At 45.0% G+C, this 27523-nt stretch overlaps 1 protein-coding gene across 3 annotated transcripts; it reads right to left on the bottom strand.

Annotated features, from left to right (window-relative positions):
- Positions 1–1857: 1857 nt before the first annotated feature.
- LOC143819553 (amine sulfotransferase-like) lies at positions 1858–27151 on the bottom strand. 3 transcript variants are annotated; one of them, XR_013225004.1, is made up of 8 exons: positions 26365–27149; positions 23701–23853; positions 19170–19378; positions 11841–11967; positions 8978–9072; positions 8261–8441; positions 3641–4025; positions 1858–2123 (listed from the first exon to the last, which is right to left on the bottom strand). XR_013225004.1 is itself a non-coding variant. In XM_077301330.1 (7 exons), the coding sequence occupies exons 2-7, from the start codon at positions 23840–23842 to the stop codon at positions 3859–3861; spliced, it is 921 nt and encodes a 306-aa protein (XP_077157445.1). In that variant the 5' UTR covers positions 23843–23850; positions 26365–27151; the 3' UTR covers positions 2217–3858. The 3 variants fall into 3 exon arrangements, 2 of the variants coding, with proteins under 2 accessions (XP_077157445.1, XP_077157433.1); XM_077301330.1 differs by lacking the exon at positions 1858–2123 and having other exon boundaries at positions 2217–4025; positions 23701–23850; positions 26365–27151; XM_077301318.1 differs by lacking the exon at positions 1858–2123 and having other exon boundaries at positions 2217–4025.
- Positions 27152–27523: the final 372 nt, after the last annotated feature.

Raw genomic sequence — 27523 nt, 5'->3', positions numbered from 1 at the left:
CAAAACAAGAGGCAAATCTCTGTTGAGAGAAGTTAGGGCTTCTGGAGCGCAGTCACTTTAAGACAAGCCTTGCAACTGGGAACCAGGAAGTCTTTGAACTGACACCCTGGCCAATCAGAGAAGACTGTTTTGCTGCAAGGCACAGAGAAGGGAATTAATTTTTAAAGAAGCAAAAATGTGCAGACTTCCTGATGCCAGGTTTTCAAATATTGAGGATTATATCCATTTCTGGATGTCGTGGGGGAAAGATAGGGTCACTCTGGATCAATCATGCATGTTGCAGAGAGAAAATTTAAAGCACCCAAAGTCTAAATGGAAATTGAATTCAGTGTAGACAGGAAGCAATCCCGGCGCTGCTTCTGATTGCGCCCCGGTCACCCAGAAGCTGCAGTTTCTTCCACGTTCCGCTAATGCGGCTTTTTAGGTGGCATGCACCAAATCTGCAGCCAGTTGCAGCCGGCACCGTGCGTTATCGGTGATTTTAGTTGCCGCCATTCCACCCCGAATGCGTGCTAAAAACCCCGTGCATAATGGGTCCGTGAGAGGCAAATCCTGGCAAAAACAAGGTCCCAAAGCAGCATCTCCTGGAAAAAATGTCAAAGCCAATGTCTGTGCTCAGGTAACCATTGGCAGCACAGGGCACAGTCCCTTTACCAGTACAATTTTCTGGAACCTTTCATTACAGTACAATCTTATTTATTTCTGCAAGAAAGCCCCCTGTAATAATTTTATTTTCTATAGCTGGCAGAAAGTCAAGATTGTTGAATCTTCCTAAGTTCAGACAGGTCATTCCATAAGGTGGGGACCACAAATGAGAACACATAGTAGGGATGTGCAGTCACGTATATCCAAGCCAAAATAAATTCCCCAAAACAACTCAGGTTTTTTAAAAAAACTGAATACACAATAGAGAATCTCCAGTACTAGCCCATAATTCCAGTTCTGTGGGGAAAAAGTTAAATTGAGTTTATTCAGGTTTATTCAGGTATGCTGAATAGCAACAGTTAAAGGCATCCAGAGTGGCCCTATTCCTTTGACCATTTCCAGTCTGGCTTCCGGGTGGATATGGCTGGATAGACAACCGGGTGGATAGACAACCTCTGGAGAAAACTGGGGGAAATTCCACACAGTAAAAAAAAACTAGCATTACGCCATCGCAATGGCGTAATGCTAAAAAAACCCTGCGGCTCCAAGAATTCCTCACCTGTTGGATCCTTTGCTGCCGTCCCACACTTCCTGATATTTCTCACGCATGCTTAAAATGGCAGAAGAGGGGAATGGGCTGTACACACACGTCTCTTCCACCTGTCAGTCAAGACAGGTGGCTAATCACCTTTCTCCTTCCTTTAAAGGGACCGCGATGCGAGCTATTTTTTTTTAATGACAGTAATGTGTTTAAAGGCATGTGTATCTTGCAATCCGGAGCCTTGAAGCTTGAAAAAATTTTGGCGGTGATTTGTTGTTTTTTTTTGGAGGGGGGGAGAGGCATACTTTATGTGCAAACTGGTGGGGAAACATTTATTTTGTGCTCTGGGCGATTGTGTGCCTATTCGTTGCTCCAGGCAGTTTTTTTTAATGAAAGGCCCGTTCTGAGTGAAGAGAAAGGAAGGCAGGCTCAAGGGTGGACACTGGAGTTGGAGATCTTGCTACTTCAGCCACTTTGGTAACGCACATGTCTTTTGCAAGTTGCTTGCTGGTTGCTCTCCTCCTGCTTGCGCTACGTGGCAGGGAGAATCCATTTTATGTGATTCCCCTGCAAGTGCTTTAAAATGGAGGATGTAGCTGCTGATTTGCTGCTGTAACGCTGGAAGTTCATGAGGTCATGCAAAATGCCAAAAATATGGCAATTACAAAAGGTAAGGATTTCAGTTTTTTATTGGGCGTGGAATGGTTCTGGGTGTGAGTTGGTGCTGGTATTCTTGTTTAATATCCATTCTGGCCTCTTCAGGGGTGTTCCAAGGGTATTTTAGTTCCAAACATGTGAATAAATGCCTGATATTTCTATGTTTGGATTTTCAAAATACTGTTCTGGAGTTCCTTAAATATGTCCCATTATTTTTTGGAAAAGCAGAACTCTCACATTTTTATTAACCTCTTCTGGGCCCAAATGCCTCCAGAACATCCTAAAATGGGCATTAAAGAAACACGAGTATCACAAAAATGGTGGTATGTATTACAGACACTTAAGAACAATATTTTAGAAATGAAAAAGCAGAATTCTCACACCTTTATTAATTTGTTCCAGGCCAGAATGCCTCCAGAGTACGCCAGAATGGGCATTAATCAGACAACAGTATCATAAACAACAAAACCACATGATGCATTACATACAGTCAAGGACAATATTTAAGAAATTAAAAAGTGGAACTTATATAGCCTTATTAACAGTGTCCAGGTCAAATGTCTGTGGAACATCCCAGAACAGTCTGGAATGGGCATTAAACAAATAATATTGCCTCAGAAGAAAGAAAGAAAGAAAGAAAGAAAGAAAGAAAGAAAGAAAGAAAGAAAGAAAGAAAGAAAGAAAGAAAGAAAGAAAGAAAGAAAGAAAGAAAGAAAGAAAGAAAGAGGGACATCTTTAAAGCACTCCAGAACAATGTTTTGGAAATTCAAACACAGAAATATTGACCACTTATTAACCATTATGGGACTAAAATACCTACGGAACACCCTGGAACAGGCCAGAATAGTCATTAAAGAAACCATAGTATCCCAAAAAACAGTGGGATGCATTAAACGCACTCCAGAATGATATTTTGGAAATCAAAACACAGAAACATTGTTCACATATTAACCCTTTCCATGCCAAAATGCCTCCAGAATGGGGGGAAGGAGAGGAAGTATTCTACAGTTAAGTGGCTACATGCCAACCTGTGCAGAGATTTCTGGAGAGGTGTTGGTTAGTTGTGGCTCATGGGTTCAGAAGCAGACAGAACAAACCATGGGCCAGCTAAAGGCTTCAAATTCACAGTGCCTCTCCCTGGAATACGAAACCTCACAAAACTTGCTGGGCATGTAGGGGGAAATCCTTGGAAGAGGCACCATAAGTAAGCATATATGATGTCTGCGTTTAGAGTTCAAAATATTGTACTGCCTTTTTCATGTCCCACTGTTTTTTTGTGATACTATTATTTAATGCCCATTCTATTATGTTCCAGGGTGTTCTGAAAGCATTTTGGCCTGGAACGGGTTAATAAAGGTACAGGTACACGTATTCATTTCTAAAATATTGGCTTTGAGTTTCTGTAATTAATCCCACTGTTGTTGTTTTTTTGTGAGTTTTTTTGCGCAGCACTGTTGTTTGTTTAATGCCCATTCCAGCCTGTTTTAGGGTGTTCTGGAGCATTTTTGCCTGGTAAAGGTAATAAAGTTACAGTGGCAGGGATGCTAGCCTCCAGCTGGGATCTGGAGATCCCACTTCTGGGGTTTCTCAAAGCCTGAATAATTATCTGGGGGTTCTCAATGGTAAAAAAGTTGAGAAAAGCTGACATAGAGGTAGTAATTGAGAGACCCTCTGTAAGGTCTTTGTCTAACAATGTTTTCATGTTTTATTGTAACACTATGAAAATAGCCCATTGCATCCAGGAATGCAATGGATGCTAGTGGAAGGCCACAACAGAGGAGCAGGCTTCATCCCTACCTGGAGTCATGGCTGGTGGCTGGGGCTAGGCGGGCAGAGGTGAGCGGGCTGGCATGTGGCACTGGAGGCGTGCGGTGTACTGGTGGCTGGGTTGAGGGCAAGGTAGCTGGGCATCAAGGTGTGTGGCAGGCAAGCCTGTAGCCCTGGTGGAAGGTTGGACGACGTCTCTGGAGGCACCCAGGATGCCATGGCCGCTGGTGGGTGCAGTGGGCTGGAGGCTAATGCAGGGCAGTGGAGAAGCGGTGTCCCCGGTGACCATGCAGCATCTGGCTGCGAGGTTGGCTGCGTGGCTTGCAGGCGGCTTCTGGATGCAAGTGTTCCAGGGTTTGGCCCAATCTGGTTGCACCCAGCTTTGTGTCCTGGACAGCGCTCCGCCCACATGGGCCTTTCACAAATATTAAGGAGAACAATGGTAAAGATACAACTGTTTTTAATTTACTTTGATAATTAATGGAACTGAAGAATGTACAGACTGAAAGGTTTTTAGATCTTCAAGCAAATTTTGCTATCAATTAAATATTTTCATTGAAGGAAGAAGCAGTGACATGTTTATTGATTATTTGATGTTTATTGCTATAACACATAGCATTTCTCTTTGTTTTCCATGGAGTCTGGCATCCCTGCACATCCATGGGATTCAAATCCAGAGAGTTCCCCCTTCCCAGGCAGCCTTTCTCACCAGGGGGACTGATCTCTGCCTGCCGTGCCCTTTGGAAGATGGGGGTGGGTGGGAATGAGGCAGCCCATCCCTCAAGGACTTCCCCAAACAGCCTAGCCTTTGGTAGATATGGGAATAGGTGGGAAAGAGGCAACTCCCCGTGACTTCCCCACCCAGTTTGGTAATTGGGAAATGTGAGGGAGGGAGGCAGCCCACCCTGCATCATCCCTGCCTGGCCTAGCCTTTGGGAGATGTGAGGGAGGGAGGGAAGGAAGGAGGCAGCCCTTCCACAGCCATCTCTGCATGACCTGCCCTTTGGGAGATGGGGGTGAGTGGGAAAGAGGCTCCCACATGACCTTCCCCATGCAACCTGGCCTTTGGGAGATATGGAGAATGGGGTGGGAAGGAGGCAGCCTCTCCTGTACCTTCTCTGCCTAACCTGGGGAGAGGGGAGAAAGGTGGCCGCTTCCCCCCCCCCCCGTCCTCCTGACCAGGCATTTGGAAGATGTAGAAGGTGGGAAAGTGGCAGTCTACCCCTCCACAGCCTGGCCTTTGGAAAATGTGGGGTTGGATGGGAAGGTGGAGACAGTAGTGATATGTGTAGACTGTGTTGTATGGGTTGGGGATAGGAGGGCCTGTTCCCCTCAAAACCAGCTGTTTTCTCCAGGAGTACTGGTGCCTTCCTTTCCCTCTCTCTTTCTTTTTCTTTCTCTTTTTCTCTTTCTCTCTGGCTTGCTTTCATCTTCCTGAATGTTTCCAGGCCCCCACATGGAAGTTGCCAACCCAGCTGGCTCCTTATGGAGAGGAGTTAGCAATCAAACCCAGGTCTTGACAATGGATTCTGCTACTCTTTAATCACTTCACCACACTAGATCTCAAGACAGAGTAGGGAGGGGTGAGAGCCAGAATCCAGGAAGGTCACAGTGTATGTGCTAACACCTGCTGTATACTTGGGTGCAATGGGTTTTGCCTCTAGTAGTCCAAATTAAACACAACTTTTTCATTCTAGTAGAGCTGAACTGGGACCACCTGTTACATACTGGGACCCCCAGTCATACATTATTGTGAAAAGGATAGTATTGTTGGATTTAACCTGGATTCCAATCTCTGTTCCCTCATGAAATGCTGACTTTAGGCACCCTAACCTTATCCCAGCGGTACTCAACCTTTTAACTGCCGCGACCCCAACTGCGGTGGAAGCGGGAGGAGGTGTATGCATGTGGGCAGGCATGGGCACGTGCATGCGCACACAGACACACAACAATTGAGGCAGTGTGGAGGCAGCCAGTACCATGGCTCCGCTGCCACCATCTGCCTCTGATTGCTGGCTGCCACCACCGCCCACCTCCATCCACTGCTGAATCTGTACTTACTTTATTTATTCCTGTTGAATTCAGATCGATTTGAGCTCAGGTCTTCCTGATTATTTCCCCCTGATTTGAAACAGAAAGTGCTCTGCACTTGATTTGGGGAGGGCGGAGGATTTCTCCTCTGTTTGACTGCTGGTGGAGAATCAGCTGGAGGCTCTGTGACTAGGTTCCAAGGGGGGGGGGGAGAGCCGGGAGCTGGGAGCCGGCTCCTTGTGTTTTCTTTCCCATTATGCCAATACCAGCCTCCCACTCTGGGGCTTAGAGGGAATTTGATCCATCTCACAGGGAAAGCTTGCAGCCGTCCTTTTGAAATAGGAGGCTTGTCTAAATTGCAGGCCCTGGAAGGTCAACGCCACCCCCTCCCCTCCACGGGTTTGCAATAACGTTCATTAAAAAAGAAAAAAGAAAACCAGCTAGCCAGCAGCTTCTCAGAGAAGAGGCAAATCCAGAGGGAAACAAATTCCAGAGGGAAACAAAGAGAAACAATACATCTTGGAAGGAAAGTTTCGTAACCGGAAGCATTTGAACGGACTCCCAATTGGAGGCTCGGCAGCTTTTCGTTCGGGGAAACGCAAACAGCTGCACATCTTAGGAATTCGATTTTTATATTTATCAAGGGTTAAAAGCACTCTAGGAAATCGTGAAGAAAAGGTAGGGGCACTCCCGATCAATCATGTCTGTTGCAGAGGGAATATTTAAATCGCCCCAATTCAAAACGGAAATCATATTCTGTGTAGACGGCAGGGACTGAATCGACCTGGAATTGCAATAAAAGCTCCATGCAGCTCACACTCACCTCTGCCTGCTGTCTCTGCCTGCCTCCACTCACTGCCAGCCACCATTATTATTATTATTATTATTATTATTATTATTATTATTATTATTATTATTATTATTATTATTATTATTATTATTATTAATTAGATTTATTTCCCGCCACTCCCGTAGGCTCGTGGCGGGTCACAACAGTCCTATCCTCATTAAAATACCCATTAAAAGACTTTAAAACAATCCCAACATGGCGGAAGTTCTTATTATTCCCACCCCTGCTATCAGAGCGGCAGGGAGGGTGGGGAGGAGATCTAACTTACTAGGTCTGGGGGGGGGGAATGTTGGCACTAATTCACTGACCCCAGCCTCAACCAAAAACCTGGGGGAAGAGCTCCGTCTTGCAGGCCCTGCGGAAAGCATAACCCGACTCCGCCCGCCGCTGCAGGCCACTGCATGATACCTCCCGCCATCACAGGTTGCCGCCAGAGGCTGCCACAAGCAACCTGGCGACCCCTGTGGAAAGGGCCAGGTGACCCCAAATGGGGTCATGACCCGTAGGTTGAGAATCACTGCCCTAACTCTATAACTTAAGACTGAGTCCTTTCAGGATTGTGATACCAAAATGCTGTGTATCAAGTCAACAGGATGTCCTCCTTGAAGAAAGGACATAATACAGAAGGTACATAACACATTCCTCCATGTTTCAGTGTGGAGGCTAGGATATCACACAAGAAGTCAGTAACTGGGGGCTGCAATTTTTATTTTGCACAGATATAGATTAAATGTATACACAGAATATGATTTTACATTTTTCAAGATGGAAGATCTTCATTGATATCCCAGCAATACTTGATGGGCAACTTTTGCATCCTTTCCTTGAGAACACTGTCAAACCTTTCACTCTGTGCTACAGTCATGGTGTTTTTCCAGTCCCCAACAGTACCTGGTGCAAGAAGCAGAGAGAAAAAGCACATGGCAGAGAAAGTGGTCAGACAGACAGTCCTAAATAGAAGAGTGTTGCTAAAGAACCAATATTTCCTTAAATTTAAGTTGCAGTGGGATCATCAGGGATGAGGACTGAGGGACATGGATACCAAGATGAAGACCACAGTCTGCACATTGGGCTAGATGTCACCAAGAGGCAGTGCTCACAACAGGACAGGGGAAGTCTCTATCAGCACAAAGGTCTGCATTGGCAGCTGGAGACAGCAGGGCATGAGACAGCAGTGCTGCAAGGAAGCACCTGAGAGGGACAGGTGTATTATTCTGCAGTGTAACCAGGAGAAGAGAGTGAAAAGAGGAGCTCTCACAATTCAAGGTCAACAAAAGTGGAATCCTATGGCCTCTGTTCCTGCCTGGCTCCCTGCATTCCCCAGTGTGATAATATACATTTTCTCCTTATTCACATGCCTCTATTTCTCCCAACATAACTTGCAACCTGTAAGCTCTAGTGCTTTCTCCACTCAAGGCAATGGATCCTGCGGCAGCTGGCAGCTAAACATCCTAGGGAACAGGGAAATGGGGAGCTGCAGCTACAAAACTTAGAACGGCCACATTATCCCTTGGAGCCCTTAATTCTAGGGAGATTAATTTCACCCATTCAAATTCTGTAGTAACTTAAAGATGGCTCTTGGGATTTCTGATATAATTGTGTTCATTAGACTGAGAAGGGGAGAATTCTTGCTTTGTATAAGAGAGGCACCCATAATCATTGCTATGTGAAATGAGAAACTCTATGGGATCTTGAATATTATTTAATACAGTACTATTATTGCCTGTCTACTGGGTATGAGTCCATATCTGACACCCTCAGTGACTTACCTTTGCGAAGAAAGTGTCCTTTGCCTTTTTCTATGATATCAGATGGCATGTTCTCATAGTTTGCTCTGGGATCCACTCTCATTTTATTAAATGTAGCCTTATCCACAACATCCTGCAACTCTTCCTCGGTCAGCCTTTTTCCTAGGAAGTTGCATATCTTCAGTACAGAAGTTCTCAGGTCCTGAAATGGAACATGGTTCGGTGTCAGATTATCCACACCTGAAAACCATAAGGACCCAGTAATGGAGAATTCGACATGAGAGTAATAAGATGTTGAAAGTCTAAATATTGGTTCAGGATACTGAAATTTGTTATCCCATTGGGCCTTTTCCAGTATAGTATCAACTGCATTGCCCCCTCTTTGAACGATCACTGCCATACAATCCATATTTATTTCCCAAGAACTAAATGAATGGGGCTAAAGCTTCAGCAGCTTTTACGATTACTGCAGGTACAAAGATTGCTCAGAGGTCAAATAGGTCAGCTCCTTTGGCAGGTGCTGCTGCATGCAGAGGGCCTCCTATGGGAGTCGGGATTAGTAAGCATCTGTAACACTCCCTTTGTCTCTTCTGAAAGTGTTTGAACAGTTTGTTTGTTTGTTTATTATTAAAATTATAGCCTGCCCCAATCTGCTCAGCTGTCTCTAGGCGGTTTACAAGATCCTGGATGACAGTGCCTAATGAACGTCAGGTAGCTTTGCTGACAGAACAACCTTACCTTCTTCATTTCTTCATAGGTAAGAAAGAGAATATTGAAGTCATCCTTGTGAGCAAACCAGCCTTCCACATGGTCTAGCCATGAACTTGCTAGAACTGTTAGGAACAAATTGGGTATTAAAAATAAATAATCTATTACAGAGAACTGGTGTTATACAGTGGTGAGATGAGATGTTTCACTCCCAGTTTTATATTGGTCATGGATTCACCGTACCTCAATTCCCCTTGTTACATTTTATGGGTTACCACACCTTCATGAGCACATAGCTGCTGTTCTTATTGAATTTTGTTGTTGTTAGGTGCGAAGTCGTGTCCGACCCATCGCGACCCCATGGACAATGATCCTCCAGGCCTTCCTGACCATTCCATGGAGTCCATTTAAGTTTGCACCGACTGCTTCAGTGACTCCATCCATCCACATCATTCTCTGTCGTCCCCTTCTTCTTTTGCTCTCAATCGCTCCCAGCATTAGGCTCTTCTCCAGGGAGTCCTTCCTTCTCATGAGATGGCCAACGTATTTGAGTTTCATCTTCAGGCTCTGGCCTTCTAAGGAGCATTCAGGGCTGATCTCCTCTAGGACTGTCCTGTTTGTTCGCCTTGCAGTCCAAGGGTCTTCTCCTGCACCAGAGTTCAAAAGCCTCAATTCTTTGACGCTCGGCCTTTCTTATGGTCCAACTTTCACAGCCATACATTGCAACTGGTATTACCATAGCCTGACTAAATGCACTTTTGTTGGCAGGGTGATATCTCTGCTTTTTAGGATGCTGTCTAGATTTGCCATAGCTTTCCTCCCCAGGAACAAGTGTCTTAATTTCTTTGCTGCAGTCCCCATCTGCAGTGATCTTGGAGAACAGGGGAAAAAACTCTGTCACTATCTCTATTTCTTCCACATCTACTTGCCAGGAATTGAGAGGGCCAGATGCCATGATCTTTGTTTTCTTGATGTTGAGTTTCAAGCCAACTTTTGCACTCTCCTCCTTCACCTGCATCAACAGGCTCTTTAGTACCTCTTCACTTTCTGCCATTAGAGTGGTATCATCTGCATATCTGAGGTTGTTGATATTTCTCCCTGCAATCTTGATCCCGATTTGTGACTCATTTAACCCTGCCTTTCTCATGATGTGCTCTGCATACAAGTTAAATAGGCAAGGCGACAGTATACAGCCTTGCCGAACTCCTTTCTCAATTTTGAACCAGTCAGTGATTCCATGTTCAATTCTCACTGTTGCTTCTTGACCTGCATATACATTTCTCAAGAGACAAATAAGGTGCTCTGGTATTCCCATCTCTTTAAGCACTTGCCACAATTTGTTGTGCTCCACACCAGTGGTCCCCAACCCCGGGCAAGCTCCTTCTTCCCGCCCCCCCCCCACAGCGAGACTTTCTGGAATTCTGCATTCAGTTGGGTGTATCTTTCCCTTTCTCCCTTGCCTTTCACTTCCCTTCTCTCCTTAGCTATTTGTAAAGCTTCCTCAGACAGCCATTTTGATTTCTTACAATTATTTTTTCTTTGGGCTGGTTTTAGTTGCTACCTCTTGTACAGTGTTGCAAACCTCCGTCCATAGTTCTTCAGGCACTCTGTCTATCAGATCTAATTTCTTAAATCTATTTGTCACCTCTACTGTATATTCGTCAGGGATATGATTTAGTTCATATCTGAGTGGCCTAGTGTTTTTCCCTACTTTCTTCAATTTAAGCCTAAATTTTGCAACAAGAAGCTGCTGATCTGAACCACAATCAGCTCCTGGTCTTGTTTTTACTGACTGTATAGGACTTTTCCATCTTTGGCTGCAGAGCACATAGTCAATCTGATTTCTGTGTTGACCGTCTGGTGTTGTCCATGTGTAGAGTTGTCTCTTGGGTTGTTGGAAAAGAGTGTTTGCTATGACCATTGTATTTTCTTGACAAAATTCTACCAGCCTTTGCCCTGCTTCATTTTGTACTCCAAGGCCAACTTTGCTTGTTATCCCGCTATGGTTTTGGCTTCCTACTTTAGCATTCCAATCCCCCATGATGATAAGCACATCAGTTTTTGGCGTTGCTTCTAGAAGGTGTCATAGGGCTTCATAGAACTGGTCAACTTCGTCCTCTTCAGCAGCAGTGGTTGGGGCATAGACCTGGATTACTGTGATGTTGAATGGTTTGCCTTGGATTCCAACTGAGATCATTCTGTCATTTTGGAGATTGTATCTGAAGACTGCTTTTCCTACTCTCTTATTGATTCTGAAGGCTACTCCATTTGTTCTGTGAGATTCTTGTCCACAGTAGTATACCTGATGGTCATCTGAATTAAATTCACGCATTCCTGTCCATTTTAATTCACTGATTCCTAAAATGTCGATGTTCAGTCTTGTCATCTCTTGTTTAAATAAGAGTTGACAAGAGATTTTGAAATAGGTTCTCTATTTTGAAATCAGCATTGACTTGAATGCTGAATTCTAGAGTGATGAATGGTTCCCAGGTGTGATCCCCAGGCTAAGAGCCCTTTGACTTTCACCTTTCAACTCATGCAAGAGGAGCCTTACAGTTTAGAGGCCCACCACTTCCACTTCTCAACAGAAACAAAAAAGGAGACTGCAATCAGTCCCAGGTAAAAAGACCTTGCAAGACTGAAACAGACTGAAAAATCATAATTCTCCAGAAAGCTACAAGCCCCTACCCAGCTTCAATCTCTTCTCACAAAGCAACCTGGGTTAATATTCTCCCAGCCCAGCTGGCACAGTTTTATCTCTACCTAGGAGAAGCCTTAGATTCCAATGTAGAATGGCATTCTGCTGTTTCAAAAGGGCTTTTCCCCTCACTCACTGCAGAAATGGTATGCAGAGACAAATATTATTCATCATTCAGCTATAAACAATCCTTACCTTCCCCAGCTAAAAAGTTTTCCATGAAATCACCAAAGTCTCCTGCTGTTTCTAATTTGGCGGCAATTCTCGAAAAATGGTAATAGGAAACCAAGACATCTTTAGGATTTCTTGACACATAAATAACCTGCAATAATATTGATTATTAGAATAAAACAAATACATTATATTGCATTAATATGATGAAATGGAGCATCTAGCAATGACACAACGTTTGTATCTGATTCTCCCCTTATGTTATCCTTATGGCTTCCAACCATTCAGATTTATTTACATTGAGGGATTAGGAATAAAACATTTCTTCTTGATGATGCTTGATGACAATTGAGCCTAATCCAGCACTGTCACCCATTTACTACCCCCACAAAGCCCTTTTTATTTATATTTATTTATTTATTTATTTATTTAAAATTCAATCTGTATGCTGCCCCTTGCAGATGTGCCATCTCAGGGCAGTTAACAACAGATTCAAAACCCACATTATGTTAAAAATTAGGCAATAAAACTATAAATGCAATAAAATAATACAGTAGAACAATGTAAAAATGTAAAGATTGTAAATAAAATATGGATTCTCAGCACTGGTGATGGAAAATTTCTGTCCTGTCAAAGTTAGGAAGGTAAGGAGGTACTAGGAGGTTGGGTGGGGAGGAAGGAAGGCCTGATGAGTTGTTTTGGAGAATTTCCTGACTGGCCTCAACTATGGTTTCTCTAATAACCAACAAACCACTGCCTCTTTCAGACCATTTGGGAATGTCCCAGTGGACAGGGACAGATTATCTCCCACAGCAGTCCTCTTATCTTTTTACTGCTTATTTTTAGGAACTATGAGGGGCAGGGGTCTAGAGCGGGGGTGGCCAACCCCCGGGCCATGGCCCAGTACCGGGCCGTGAAGGCCTCAGTAGCGGGCCATCGGTGGCCACACCTGCCTCCCCCCCCCCGCACAGTGAGAAGCTCACCAGGCCATGAGAGAAGCAGCCGCCAAAGCAGCCGCTTCACTCACGGCCCAGCTAGCTTCTTGCCGCTAGAGTGGGGGGGAAGAGGCAGGCATGGCCGCTGGCATGCTGGCGGACAAAACACACATGCCCGCGCATGCCCAGAGTTGCCACGCATGTGCGTTTTCACCACCAGGGGGTGCTAACACGCATGCACTGCACCCGGGCCGCCAGCTCTTTCTCATCCCCGGAGGTGGTCCTCAACCTTCAAAAGGTTGGGACCGCTGGTCTAGAGGACAAGGCCTTGGAGATAGCAGCCTGTTGATATCAGCCTACACAAGACATTTGAAACTGATCAAACACTCCTCCAAAGGAAGCCAAGGGGCTTCAAGTTTCTTTACTGTGTTAAGTGTCAGAGGAAGTATGTCATGGAATAACAAGATTTTATCCATGAAGTAGCTCATAAAATCCTTGAAGCAAATCTGTCTACTAATTGTGTGTCCTTCTTGCAGAGCAGTAAAAGACTAATTTACCCTAAATAACTGAATTGAACATGAGCTAGCAGATGCAATGGAGGTAGCATAAAACTGTCATTTTCCTCCGTCACTGTGATCTCATAGGGTCTCATAAGTGTCCTATAAGATGTTCTTGTGGCTTCATCATGAGTTTGTATCCAACCTTGCTCTAGCTGTCTCAATTCCTGCTTCTTTCTACACAGGTATTTGGTGTACTGAGAAGCTGACTCAGAGTGAGAAGGGAGAGGGCACTGGGGAACAATCTCATCAAAGGCAGCCCCATCCAGTTGTGCCAGTTGTCAACCATCTCATCTAGCAAGTTGCTGAGATATCATCCCACAGAGCATTCAGGAATCCTTCAGGAATTGTTAGTCTCTGCAGGTGGGTGTAAATCTACTCACTGCCTGTTGGGGAAGGGTGGGGAATCCATAGTCAGGCCTTCAGGGCATATTGATCTAACCATGGCACTGCGTTAGCTGCTATCAGATTCACCTCTAACTCCGTGCCAAAGCTCACATTCAAGGTGTGACCTACTCAGAGGGTGGGACTGACAGCAAATTGCAAGAGCCCTAGTGTGGCAATGGATGCCACCAGGTCCAGGTCTGATCCAGAGACCTGCATTTCTGCATGGATGTTAAAGTCCCCCTGACTATGAGTCTGGGGAACCCTAATGCTCAGTTGACCACCATCTCTAGCAGGCCAAACAGGGCATCTGCTGGTGCATTTATTGGATGGGACATCAACCATATGGCCAAGCTCTTGACCAGGCCCCACCCTTGATCAACACACTCAATTCCCAGGAATGTTGGAGTGGAGGGTGCCCTGAAAGTAGGAATTCACCCAAACCAGGATAACCACCTCCCTCCCCATCCCATAGGCTGTGATTGATGCAGGACCAAGAACCCTATGGGAGTGAGCCCTTTGAGGGAAACTATTTTAACCAGGTCTCAGTCACACATGCCAGATCCACCTCATACTCCACAAAATACAATTGTAGAGTTGAGGTTTCATTGTTGGTATTGCACAGCATCAGTGTTAGATGTGGGTAGCATTCTTTGGTTTTACCCCTTGCCTTTCTTGGGATAGATTAGAAAGGCAGTAAACCTGTCCAGATTTCTAAGTGGGTCCTGAGGGTCCAGAGACACCTGCTGTTAGGATGTACATATTTTCTTCCCTTTCTTTTGTCAGATCTCCTCCCACTCCCATATCTGTCATTTCTCCAGTTGGTTGGGATCCCTAGCCCCTTCGTGCCTCCCTCTGACTTATCCCCCTTATGAAGCCTATCAAAGTCAAAGCATATTCTTTATTAGCGTGATATGAAGCCTATCAATGTTATCAACTTCCACCATAATTCCAATGTCTAACCTGGATTCAGTATATTTCTATTTGCTAGGTTCTGTTCAGTTATAATTTAATTGGTCTTCTTAATTTATTACTCTACAGCCATTTGTCCCTCAGCTGGCAACTATATCCCTACTTCTTATTCTCTTCCTAATATCTCTTTCCTAAACTATTCTCTATTCCAACTAGGGTTATGCGCAGCGGCATCCGAAGTGGCCATTGTAGGCTGAAGCAGCGCAGGGTGGGAGGGGAGGTATGGTGCGCCAGTTGCCACACACATACAGGCACAGAGCACAGTGCCTATGTGCAGTCACCACGTTGGGTGCCCACGCCCCCTTCCCCCCTGCCCTTTCTTGACCTGTGCCTCCATAGTTGTCAAGGCATCCAAGGTCACACCCAGGTTCCTGGCTTGGGATGTGGTAGTCAGTTGGGTCCAAGCCAGGACAGGCAAGTGTGCTTCCCGATCTGCCCCTTTCCTTCCCAACCATAGGACCTCCATCTTGAGGGGTTGAGTTTCAGGCGACTCTGCTCAAGCCATCCAGCCACGGCTTCCTAACATCTGGTGAATGGTTCTGGGGGGGAGTCTGGGGGACCATTCATGAGGATGTAGGGCTGGGTGTCATCTGCATACTGATGACAACCCAGTCCAGTGAAGATTTTTTAAAGAGAGGGTAAACCACTGCAAATGCTTAGGCTCACCACTAAATGCTTAGGCTCATTGATGCAAGAAAAGAAAGTGTCATCTACCACTGAAGCCCACAATTGGATTGGCCAAGCAACATCAGCATTTGCCACACTCAAATGGTGCCTCTGGAAGAAGATCAAAGTTTGTCTCTTCCAGAGACTATTCCTGCCAGTTCTCCTATATGGATCAGAACATGGACTTTACTAAAACCTGACATAAACAAACTCAAGACCTTCGAAATGCAATGCCTGCAGCAGATTCTGGGTGTCTCTCTATATGATCATAATCAAAATGAGACAATTCAGACACAATGTGACAAACAGCGGCAAATTAAAGAACGAATCCAAAAGCACAGACTGCAATGGTTTGGCCATGAGCACCAGCAGACTACCTCAAACTCCTCTGGTGAGAATGACCAACTGAATGGAAGATCCAATGATTGGCGCCAAAGAAAACATGCCTTAAACAGATTGAGGAAGATCTTACGAAACCAGTGATTGACTATTCATATGGCCAAAGTTACTGCCACCAATTGCCAAGTGTGAAAACATACACAAGGCAAGAAATCCAGAGGCACCTACATCAGTGTATTGGCTGAGAGAACAACCCGCTCCACCAATTGCCAGCTAAAGGATAAAAAGAAGAAAGACAGCTACAACTTCTATACTTCTATACTGAAACTGTTAAATATTAGAGAGTAGGGGGATTACCCCTCCCTTCCTCATGTCCCCTTCCCCACATATGCACCCCACATGGAGTTCCAACTAATGAATTTCCTGCTGCCCCAGCTAATTTAATCCTTTAATGCAGGCTTTCTCGGCCAGGGTTTCATGATGGCCCTGGAATAGATGGAAGTTAATTTTATATGTGTTGAACATTTTATATGTGTTGAACATTTATTAGGTGATATGATCATATATGGTCATGTTGACCCATACCACCCTTCCCAAAATGGCTAATGATTAGCCTGGAATGGGTAGGGATGAGAGGGGGGCTGGGTGGGCATGAACACAGCTATTCTTCTCAAACATATTTTGCATGATTGCACCACTTTGGAGAGCTAGTTTGGTGTAGCGGTTAAGAGTGGCAGCTTCTAATCTGGCACGCCAGGTTCGATTCTGCACTCCCCCACATATAGCCAGCTGGGTATCCTTGGGCTTGCCACGGCACTGATAAAACTGTTCTGACTGAGCAGTAATATCAGGGCTCTCTCAGCCTCACCCACCTCACAGGATGTCTGTTGTTGAGAGAGGAAAGGGAAGGCAACTGTAAGCCGCTTTGAGACTCCTTCGGGTAGAGAAAAGCAGCATATAAGACCCAAATCTGCTTCTTCTTCACTTCTGGGATTTCTCTAAGCCTGAATAATGTTTCAAGGGTTTCTCAATGGTAAAAAAGTTGGAAAAGGCTGCTTTAATGTGTGACATTGGAAACTTTGTATTTGGGATGATAAAGAAGGATTAAAGTGTGCTTGCAATGGAGCAGTTATATTTTTATGTATTTATAGTTCAGCTTCTATAACACCACTTCCTATAAAGGTTGTGGCAGTTTACAACAGTTATACAACCCCATAAAAACAATATTAAAATCCTGAATTAACCTCCTCAATGGTGAAACTCCTTCCACCTTCCCGGCTCACAGATCAACTGGAAGCAAGTCTCAGGGGAGATCTTCCTTGGAGGAACTGATGATCTATGTGAGGGGCTCCTTATATTCCTTGCCCTGGCCTCAACCAAAAACCTGATGGAAGAGCTCCATTTTGCAGGCCCTGCAGAACTGTGAAAGCTCCAACAGAGCCCGTAGCTCTCCTGGGAGCTCATTCTACCAGTTAGGGGCCAGGACCAAAAAGGCCATGGCCCTGGTCAAGGCCAGGTGACTCTCCCTCAGGCCGAGGACCTCCAGCAAATTCATACCCACTGAGTATAAGGCCCTGGGGGGGGCATAAGTAGATAGGTGGACCTGCAGGCAAGCGGGACCCAGACTGTGAGTGGCCTTAAAGGTCAAAGCCAAAACCTTGAACTTAATTCAGGCTGCAACTGGCAACTAATGCAGCTGCCTCAGCACAGGCAGGATATGGGCCCTTTTTCTTTACATTAAGTAAAGAAAAAACAACTCACTGCTGAGACCTCCTCAGAATCACATGAAACCATAAAAGTGCATGTGAACAGGAAAGCTGCAGTTGACCTTCTTACCTTAGAGACCTAAGGATCGGTACCAAGGCCAGGGCAATTTGAAGTACATATTTTCACCACAGAAGAAAGAGAGGCTTGTAGAACTATCCTGAGAGGCTTAATGTTGTCAGTGAAAATTATTATTATTATTATTATTATTATTATTATTATTATTATTATTATAATCATAGAATCATAGAATCATAGAATCATAGAATCATAGAATCATTGAATCATTGAATCATTGAATCATAGTGTTGGAAGGGACCATACAGGCCATCTAGTCCAACCCCCTGCTCAATGCAGGATCAGCCCAAAGCATCCTAAAGCATCCAAGAAAAGTGTGTATCCAACCTTTGCTTGAAGACTGCCATTGAGGGGGAGCTCACCACCTCCTTAGACAGCCTATTCCACTGCTGAACTACTCTGACTGTGAACATTTTTTTCCTGATATCTAGCCTATATCGTTGTACTTGCAGTTTAAACCCATTACTGCGCGTCCTTTCCTCTGCAGCCAATGGAAAAAGCATCCTGCCCTCCACCAACCTTTCAAATACTTAAAGAGGGCTATCATGTCCCCTCTCAACCTCCTTTTCTCCAGGCTCAACATTCCCAAGTCCCTCAACCTATCTTCATAGGGCTTGGTCCCTTGGCTCCAGATCATCCTCGTTGCTCTCCTCTGTACCCTTTCAATTTTAACTATGTCCTTCTTGAAGTGAGGCCTCCAGAACTGCACACAATACTCCAGGTGTGGTCTGACCAGTGCTGTATACAATGGGACTATGACATCTTGTGATTTTTGATGTGATGCCCCTGTTGATACAGCCCAAAATGGCATTTGCCCTTTTTACCGCTGCATCACACTGCCTGATCATGTTTAGCTTACAATCCACAAGTACCCCAAGGTCCCGTTCACACACAGTGTTACCTAGAAGCGTATCCCCTATCCAGTAGGCTTGCTTTTCATTTTTCTGACCCAGATGCAGAACTTTACACTTATCTTTATTAAATTGCATCTTGTTCTCATTTGCCCATTTTTCCATTGTGTTCAGATCTCGTTGAACTGTGTCTCTATTACTATTACTATTACTATTACTATTACTATTACTATTACTATTACTATTACTATTACTATTACTATTACTATTACTATTACTATTACTATTACTATTACTATTACTATTACTATTACTATTGCCCGCCACTCTCAGCAAAGCCAGCTTGTGGCAGTTTACAAGATAAAAAGTACAATCCTCTAAAAATCCCCCTAAAACCAATAGTTAAAAATACAATCTACCAAAGCATGGCAGCAACCAACGCCCACACCTACCCCCGCTGAGGACCAGGGAAACAATTGTCTACCACAGATGGAATGTGCTGGGATGCTCCTCCTTTGGAGGGGGCCATAGATCTTCTCTTTGCCCTGGCATCAACCATAGATCTGGTGGAAGAGCTCTGTTTTGCAGGCAGTTCATGGCGGGTTACAACATAAATCCTACATCAATAAAACCCCATTAAAACCCCATTAAAACACATCAAACAATACAATCAAACAACAGAGTGCCTGCCACCAGGCAGCATCTGCCACCTGTTCTGTAGACCAGTAGTCTGTCTTCCAGAAGGGGCCCCAAATAATTAGAGGAAGACACTGAGTCATATGAAGTCACAGAACTAGCAGGCCTTACTTTTGCTCTTCTGCTTCTTAACCCCTTAGGGACCAAATAGTAGGGCAGATGGGCTGCAAAGAGCCGAGGGGATGGGCGACTGATGTAATCGATGTTACGGATATTGTATTCCAGGAATGGGACTCTATCCATTGTGTCTGTGTCCTCAGTTCCCTTTCGATTACCTTCATGATAAATCAGGCTCAAAATGTTCTGAGTCCACACAGTGCCTGTGAATGAGAATAATGTTATTGCTGACTTAATATCCTAAATAAGAACAGAGTTGTGTAAAACAAGCACAGAATATATTACCCTCTGCCCAAATGAGCTTACTCTCTAAATGACAACCGAGGAAGAAACCAAAAAACCAAAAAAGGGCCAAAAGGGGCAAGGAAAAGAAAAAGGAACAAGAAACAACTGTAGTTATATGATTCAAATGAGTAGCCGTGCTGGTCTGAAGTAGAACAATAAAATCAGAGGCCCATTCTGCACAAGGTTCAATGTGGCAAATTGCTTTTGGAAAGAAAAAATGGAATGTTAAATAGTGGAATTCAGCGTAACGCATACCTGCCTTTGTAGTGGAATCCTGTTGCGTTTCAATCGTTTCCCACAGGGTTCCGGTCTTGGCAAAAATCGCTAGAAAGGAAACGATTTTTTCCGTGCTTTGTCCCGCCCCTGGCCGTCAATCAAACGAGCAGCCAATGGGCAGTTGTTACCATGCTCCGGAAAAGCCCCTTTGCCTTTAAGAACAGGTTTTTTTTAAAAAAAGAAAAAAGAAAAACACACGTTGCAACGAATATGCCTTGATTCCTTGCTTCTTCCTAGCGTAGAGACCCATCTAGCTGGCAGCTGGCCTTTGAGCTGCTGATTCATCATTGCCACGCTCTCCGAGTGACACCCCCCCCCCCGTACACGGGCGCGATTTTCAGTTTGTTGCTCTCCGCTCGCTCCGAGAAAAAAAAAATGGCAATTGCTTCGCTGGAAGTTCAGAGGAGAGAGCCAGGGGGAGGGACTTTGCTGAAACCACAACAATGGTAACGCACAGAACATTTTTGATACTGTTGCAGATTGTTTCAAAGAGTGTAGCACTTTCCAGAGAGTGAATCCACTTTTAGGGATTTCCCTGGAAGCGCTACAATGAAGCGCTTTTAGCGGGACTGTTTCAGGAGTGTGGCAGATTGTGTACGACATCGTGCATAACTGCATATTAGTAGCGATTACAATTTGCCACACTCCTGCTATATTAAACTTGTGAGGAATGGACAAGAGTCTAGTAGCACCTTTAAGACCAACAAAGATTTATTCAAGGCGTGAGCTTTCGAGTGCAAGCAGTCTTACAAAGAGTGCTTGCACTAGCAAGCTCACGCCATGAATAAATCTTTGTTGGTCTTAAAGGTGCTACTGGACTCTGATTTTATAATAGTTATATGAGTTTAGGTTTCTGTTTGATGGGAGCTCAGGTTGAACCAAGGGCTTCATGGGAAAAGGATGATCAGCATAGATTGGAAAAGAACAGAAATTAATTCTAACCAATTTTTGAATTCTTAACTGAACATTTTAAGTAATAAATAGTTGGAGGCTCTCTAGTTTAGACTGGGAGAGGGGGACAATCTCTGTTTTCCTGGCCTGAAAAATGCTCTTTCATTCTTGTTGGCCCTGTTAAGGCAAACATACTGATAACATATTGGCAATCTGCATGTTTTCCCAGGTGTGGCACATAACAGCTTTGGGGAGAAATTGTAGGCACAGTGTGGGTAATATGATTAAGCTTTTCTCCCAAGATTTGCCCCCATCAGAATCAGGGCTCCTTCCAGCTGTTTACAACAAAGTGCCCCAGGAGCACCAGTCATGAATGTCCTGACATCTGACCCAGTTTGGCAAACCAATCAATCAAGGTAGTTGTAATAGAACCTTTTATAGTTTGACACTGGCATGCAATTCATGAGATAAAGAACCAAAACAGCAGCTTCTCCTCATGTTGTACAGATCACCCTTGCCTACAAATTGCTGACTCATTGTTGTTGTTGTAATTATTATTTTAGATTTGTATTCCCTACCACTCCTGGAACTGGCTTGTGGTGGGTAAAAGGTAAAGGTATCCCCTGTGCAAGCCATTGGGGTGACGCCCTCTAGCGTTTTCATGGCAGACTCAATATGGGGTGGTTTGCCAGTGCCTTCCCCAGTCATTACCGTTTACCCCCCAGCAAGCTGGGTAATTTTACCGGCCTTGGAAGGATGGAAGGCTGAGTCAACCTTGAGCCAGCTGCTGGGGTTGAACTCCCAACCTCATGGGCAGAGCTTTCAGACTGTATGTCAGCTGCCTTACCACTCTGCGCCACAAGAGGCTCTTTGTGGTGGGTACAACAATCCAATTAAGAATAAACCGATAACACCCCATTAAAAATTAAAGCAGGACATAAAATTACAACACATGAGTAAAACATGGCAGTATATATCAACTATCCATTCCTCCATAATAACATCCAATGTTATGCTCAAAATCCTACAAGCTAGGCTCCAGCAATATGCAGACTGAGAACTTCCAGAAGTACAGGCAGGATTTCGAAGAGGCAGAGGAACTAGAGATCAAATTGCCAACATACGCTGGATCATGGAGAAATCTAGGGAGTTCCAGAAGAACATCTACTTCTGCTTCATTGACTATGCTAAAGCCTTTGATTGTGTGGAGCACACCAAATTGTGGCAAGTCCTTAAAGAGATGGGAATACCAGAGCATCTTATTTGTCTCTTGAAAAACTTATATGCAGGTCAAGAAGCAACAGTGAGAACTGAACATAGAATCACTGATTGGTTCAAAATTGAGAAAGGAGTTCGGCAAGGCTGTATACTGTCACCTTGCCTATTTAACTTGTATGTGGAGCACATAATGAGAAAGGCAGGATTAGAGGAGTCACAAATTGGGATCAAGATTGCAGGGAGAAATATCAACAACCTCAGATATGCAGATGATACCACTCTAATGGCAGAAAGTGAAGAGGAACTAAAGAGCCTGTTGATGCGGGGGAAGGAGGAGAGTGCAAAACTTGGCTTCAAACTCAACATCAAGAAAACAAAGATCATAGCATCCGGGCCTCTCAATTCCTGGCAAATAGATGGGGAAGAACTGGAGATAGTGACAGATTTTATTTTCCTGGGCTCCAAGATCACTGCAGATGGGGACTGCAGCAAAGAAATTAAAAGACGCTTGCTCCTGGGGAGGAAAGCTATGGCAAATCTAGACAACATCCTAAAAAGCAGAGACATCACCCTGCCAACAAAAGTGCGTTTAGTCAAAGATATGGTCTTCCCAATTGCAATGTATGGCTGCGAATGTTGGACCATAAGGAAGGCCGAGCGTCAAAGAATTGAGGCTTTTGAACTCTGGTGCTGGAGAAGACTCTTGCGAGTCCCTTGGACTGCAAGGCGAACAAACCGGTCAGTCCTAGAGGAGATCAGCCCTGACTGCTCTTTAGAAGGCCACATCCTCAAGATGAAACTCAAATACTTTGGCTACCTCATGAGAAGGAAGGACTCCCTGGAGAAGAGCCTAATGCTGGGAGCGATCAAGGGCAAAAGAAGAAGGGGATGACAGAGAATGAGGTGGCTGGATGGAGTCACTGAAGCAGTAGGTGCAAACTTAAATGGACTCTGGGGAATGGTAGAGGACAGGAAGACTTGGAGGATCATTGTCCATGGGGTCGCGATGGGTCAGACATGACTTTGCACCTAACAACAACAACAACAACAGGGAGAGTGGCAAGAGGGAGCCATAACCCCATGCCAATAGGTGACTGTGGCATACTGCTGTCTTTAACACTGGGGGGGGGGGCACCAGAACTTCTCTTGGACCGTGGCCTCAACCATGAACCTGGAGAAAGAGCTGTGTCTTGCAGGCCCTGTGGAACACAGAAAGCTCCTGCAGCTCTCCTGGAAGCTCATTCCACCAGATGGAGGCCAGGACCAAAAAGTCCCTGGCCCTGGATGATGCAGGCAAGCTTCTCTAGGGCCAGGAAAAATCAACAAGTTAGTATGCACAGAGCGCAAGGCCCTGCAGGGGGCATAGGGCTACAGACGGTCCCTCAGATATGTGGGTCCAAACTGTGAAGGGCCTTTAAAGTCAAAACCAAAACTTTGAACTGGATCTGGGCTGCAACTGGCAAGCAGTGCAGCTGCCTCAGTACAGGCTGGAAGTGAGCCCTCCAAGCTGTTCCTGTGAGTACCCTAGTAGCCACATTTTGCACCAGTTGCAGTTTCCAGATCAAGGACAAGGGCAGGCCCACATAGAGTGAGTTACATAAATATGTTCTGGAAGTGACTGTCGCATGGATCACCATGGCCAGGCGTTCAAAGGACAGGTAGGGCGCTAATAGCCTGGCAAGGTTAGAAAAATGCCTGGCAAACTACCCTCTTGACCTGTGCCTCCAGAGTTAGTGAGGCATTTATGGACACTCCCGAATTCCTATACAGTATTGGCACTGTATTAGACAAGGTGTTTCCTAAGGGAGTCTAAATAAAGGCAAGTTATTCCTCACAAATATATAGAGAATCTTACCTGATTTGGGATAAGTGACTAGAAATACATCACTGTCTCTGATTTCAAAGTCTTCCAATGAATTTATGTATTCTGCAGTAACCAGCTCAGGTTGGAAATAAAATCCTTTGTGTTTGAAAAGGTACTTATTTGGTGGCTGCATTTTTCACACTGCTGGCATAATAATACAAGATTTTAGAGCAATTCTTTGTTACAGTAACATGAGCAATAGTGTACCATGTACTGGAATAAGTTCTTTCACCTCAAGGGCCTTTCTCTGTGTTAAGGGGCTCTCCTGCTGGAGGAAGAACCAATTGAGTTTAGGGAATGAATGTAGAAGTTCTTTGTTGGTAGGGAAATTGTCTGGAGCAGGGTATCTTTATGAAATTTCTCCTGTATAATTAATCTATATATTATATAATCTATATAGCTCCCCTGGGCTCCGGGGAGTTCCCTGAGCAGCTCAAGGGGGCGGTGGTTCGACCTCTACTGAAAAAATCAACGTTGGATCTGCAGAACCCGGCCAGCTACCACCGGGTGTTGCATCTGGCATTTTTGGGCAAGGTAGTTGAAAGGGCCGCTGCGGACCAGCTCCTGGCATTCTTGGAGGAAACTTCAGCACTCGATCCATATCAGTCTGGCTTCCGTCCTGGCCATGGGGTAGAAACGGTGTTGGTCGCCCTGCTGTATGATCTCCGTCGCCAGCTGGATTGGGGCGGGTTGGCCATGCTGGTCCTTCTGGATCTGTCGGCTGCTTTTGACATCATGGACCACGAGCTGTTGGTCCACCGCCTCACTGGCATGGGGATATGGGGCACAGCCTTGCACTGCACACGCTCCTTCCTCCAGAACCAGACCCAGAGGGTTGCTGTGGGGGATGAGTTCTTGCATTCCTATAGATTCCCTTGTGGAGTCCCTCAGGGCATGGTTCTTTCCCCCCCCCACACACACACACACATTGTTCAACATCTTTATGCGCCCTCTGGCCCAGCTGGTGCGGAGTTTTGGGTTGAGTTGCTATCAGTATGCTGATGACACCTAGCTCTACCTCCTTATGGACGGCCACCTGGATTCTCCCCCGGAACCATTCGCCAGATGTTTGGAACTAGTGACTGAATGGTTCGAGTAGAGTCGCCTGAAACTCAACCCCTCCAAGATGGAGGTCCTGTGGCTAGGTGGTAGGGGGCGGGATCAGGAAGTGTGTTTACCCACCCGGGCAGGGGCGCAACTTACCATCGCGTCCCAAGCCAGGAATTTGGGTGTGACCATTGATGCCTCCCTGACTATGGAGGTGCAGGTCAAGAAAGTAGCAAGCCAGGCATTTTTCTATCTTCACCAGGCTTTGCTTCTAGTGCCCTACCTGTCCCCCGAACAATTGGCCACAATGATCCATGCAACGGTCACCTCCAGATTAGAATTCTGTAGCTTGCTCTATGTGGGCCTACCTTTTCCTTGATCCAAAAACTTCAGCTACTGTAAAACGCAGCTGCTAGGGTCCTCACTGGTACATCTTGGAGGGCCCACATCCAGCCTGTGCTGAGGCAGCTGCATTGGCTGCCAATTGCTGCCCGGATCCGGTTCAAGGTTTTGGTTTTAACCTTTAAGGCCTCATGCGGGTTGGCACCCACATACCTATGCCCCCTGCAGGGCTTTATGCTATGCGGGTGAAAATTTGTTGGTTGTTCCCCAGGGAAGTGCACCTAGCCTCAACCAGGGCCAGGGCCTTTTCAGTCCTGGCCCCTACCTGGTAGAACGAGCTCCTGGGTGGCCTGCGGGCCCTATGGGATCTTCCAGCGTTCCTCAGGGCCTGCAAGATGGAGCTCTTCTGCCAGGTCTATGGTTGAGGCTGGGGATGGTGAAGTAGACTGAGCCCCCCCCCCCTGGGTTCGAGTAGTTATCAGCAGACCTCCTTCTCCATCCCACTAGTAGTGGGGGTTTGGGAGTAGGTTTCTGCCATGTGGGGTTTCTATGTTTTAATGGGGATTTTATGTTATAACCTGCCACGAGCCTGCTACGGAGTGGCGGGGAATAAATATAATGATGATGATGATGATAATAATAATATTTCCTGTATATTTAATCAGTATAAAACTCAATATTTGGCAATATTTTCTTTTTGCAGTATATATGCAAATTCTTTCAAACCTAAATTGCTTTCAATTGAAAATTTCTGGGAACCCACATAACATTGCACTGATTCCTTCATTGGGTTCCTCCCTGCTTTGCTCCAGATTTCCAGTATTCTGGCTTGATCTGATCTTTCTGGAAAGGTCCCAGTCTAAGCACATTTCCATTTGCACATCGTATAGATGGGAAGGTTCACATTTTTGAAGGTCCTGCCCACATTAGTGCCACTTTCTCTGCCTCCTCCTCCCCCCTTTTGTGGCCACACGCACGCCCTGCTTCACCATAGGCCTTCTAAGAAAGGCTTTAGAAAACTGGCACTTGCTATTGCACCCTTGCGATATAATGTTACGAAAGTCTATGGCCACAACCTCCCAGTTCGTCTGAATCCCCAGCTTTCATTTAAGCCTCAAACACCTTTTGTTGCCAAGATCCAGGCAAAGGTGCACACAAAAGGCCTCCATGGTGCTGAAGATGGAAATGCCTTAGCAGCAGCCATGACAAACAAATAATCTTGGTCATGCAAACGTAGCCCGAGAATGCTTTATTTAGAGTCCTTACCTTTTGAGAGGCCTTCAGGTCTGGAGAAAAGCTTTTCCTACTCCTCAAAGTATTCTGGCTTAATGATGAAGGACAAATGCCAATGCCTCAAGTGAGGCAAAGCATTTATAGTACTTGCAGAGCTTACATAAGCTTACTTGGAAATTTTTCAGTATCCTGTCAAACCTTTGAACTATGGACTGCACAGGCAGACAACATTGCGTAAGAGGCTATTGGAAAACACCACTCCCATCAGTGTTAAATAGGCTATACCAGACAACTAATTTTAAAAACCTTACCCTGAGATAACCCTTTGTGATTACTAGTTGCAGTGTACAATAGATCAGTTTCATTAAGTTCCCTTGTGGACAGGATCCACAACACAAGGAGAGGAACACTAACTGTATAATGATTAATGCAATTACCTCATTTTCTCCACCCCATGCTTTTCATGGGTTGGGGTGAGGATTATACTTCACTCAGGCCGCATGTCTAAATACTGCAGCAATTTACCAACTCTGAATACCGGTTAGGAGGGGATAATGTCTGATCATATTTTTTATGACAAATGCAAATTACACAGAATCAAGACCTACAAATTCATTGTGCTGGAGCAATCCAGAGCCAAAAGTGTAATGCCAGGCACTTCATCGATATTAAAGTGTATGTAACTTAATGGCTACACAATCTTCTATACTCTTACAGTCAATCACTTTGATGACTACTTCCAATACAAATATAGTCCAAATAAAACAAAACAATTTAATTCTAGTAGAGCTGAGCTGGTGTCACCTGTTACAGTCATCCATTATGTTGAAAATGATACTGTTGTTGGACTTCATCTGGATTCCAATCTCTGTTCTCTCATGAAAAGCTGATTGTGGACATGGCCTTTGGAAAATGCGGGATTGGATGGGAATCCAACCCAGCTCTTGAGAATAGAGTCTGCTATTCTTTAATTACTTCAGCACACTGGATCTGAAGTAGGAGTGGGGCAAAATCCAGGCAGGTTACAGTGCAGGCGTATGTGCTAACGACTGTTATATATCTGGGTACAATGGGCTTTGCCCCCAGTAGTCTAATTAAAAAAAAACATTTTCATTCTATTAGATCTGAACTGGTGCCACCAGTTACAGTCCTCCATTATGTTGAAGAGAAGACTATTGTTGGACTTCACCTG

Source organism: Paroedura picta, chromosome 1 (assembly GCF_049243985.1).
Source record: "Paroedura picta isolate Pp20150507F chromosome 1, Ppicta_v3.0, whole genome shotgun sequence".
Classification (NCBI taxonomy): Eukaryota; Metazoa; Chordata; class Lepidosauria; order Squamata; family Gekkonidae; genus Paroedura; species Paroedura picta.
Note: the sequence above shows the minus strand (reverse complement) of the source record. Positions and strands in the feature narration are given on the sequence as shown.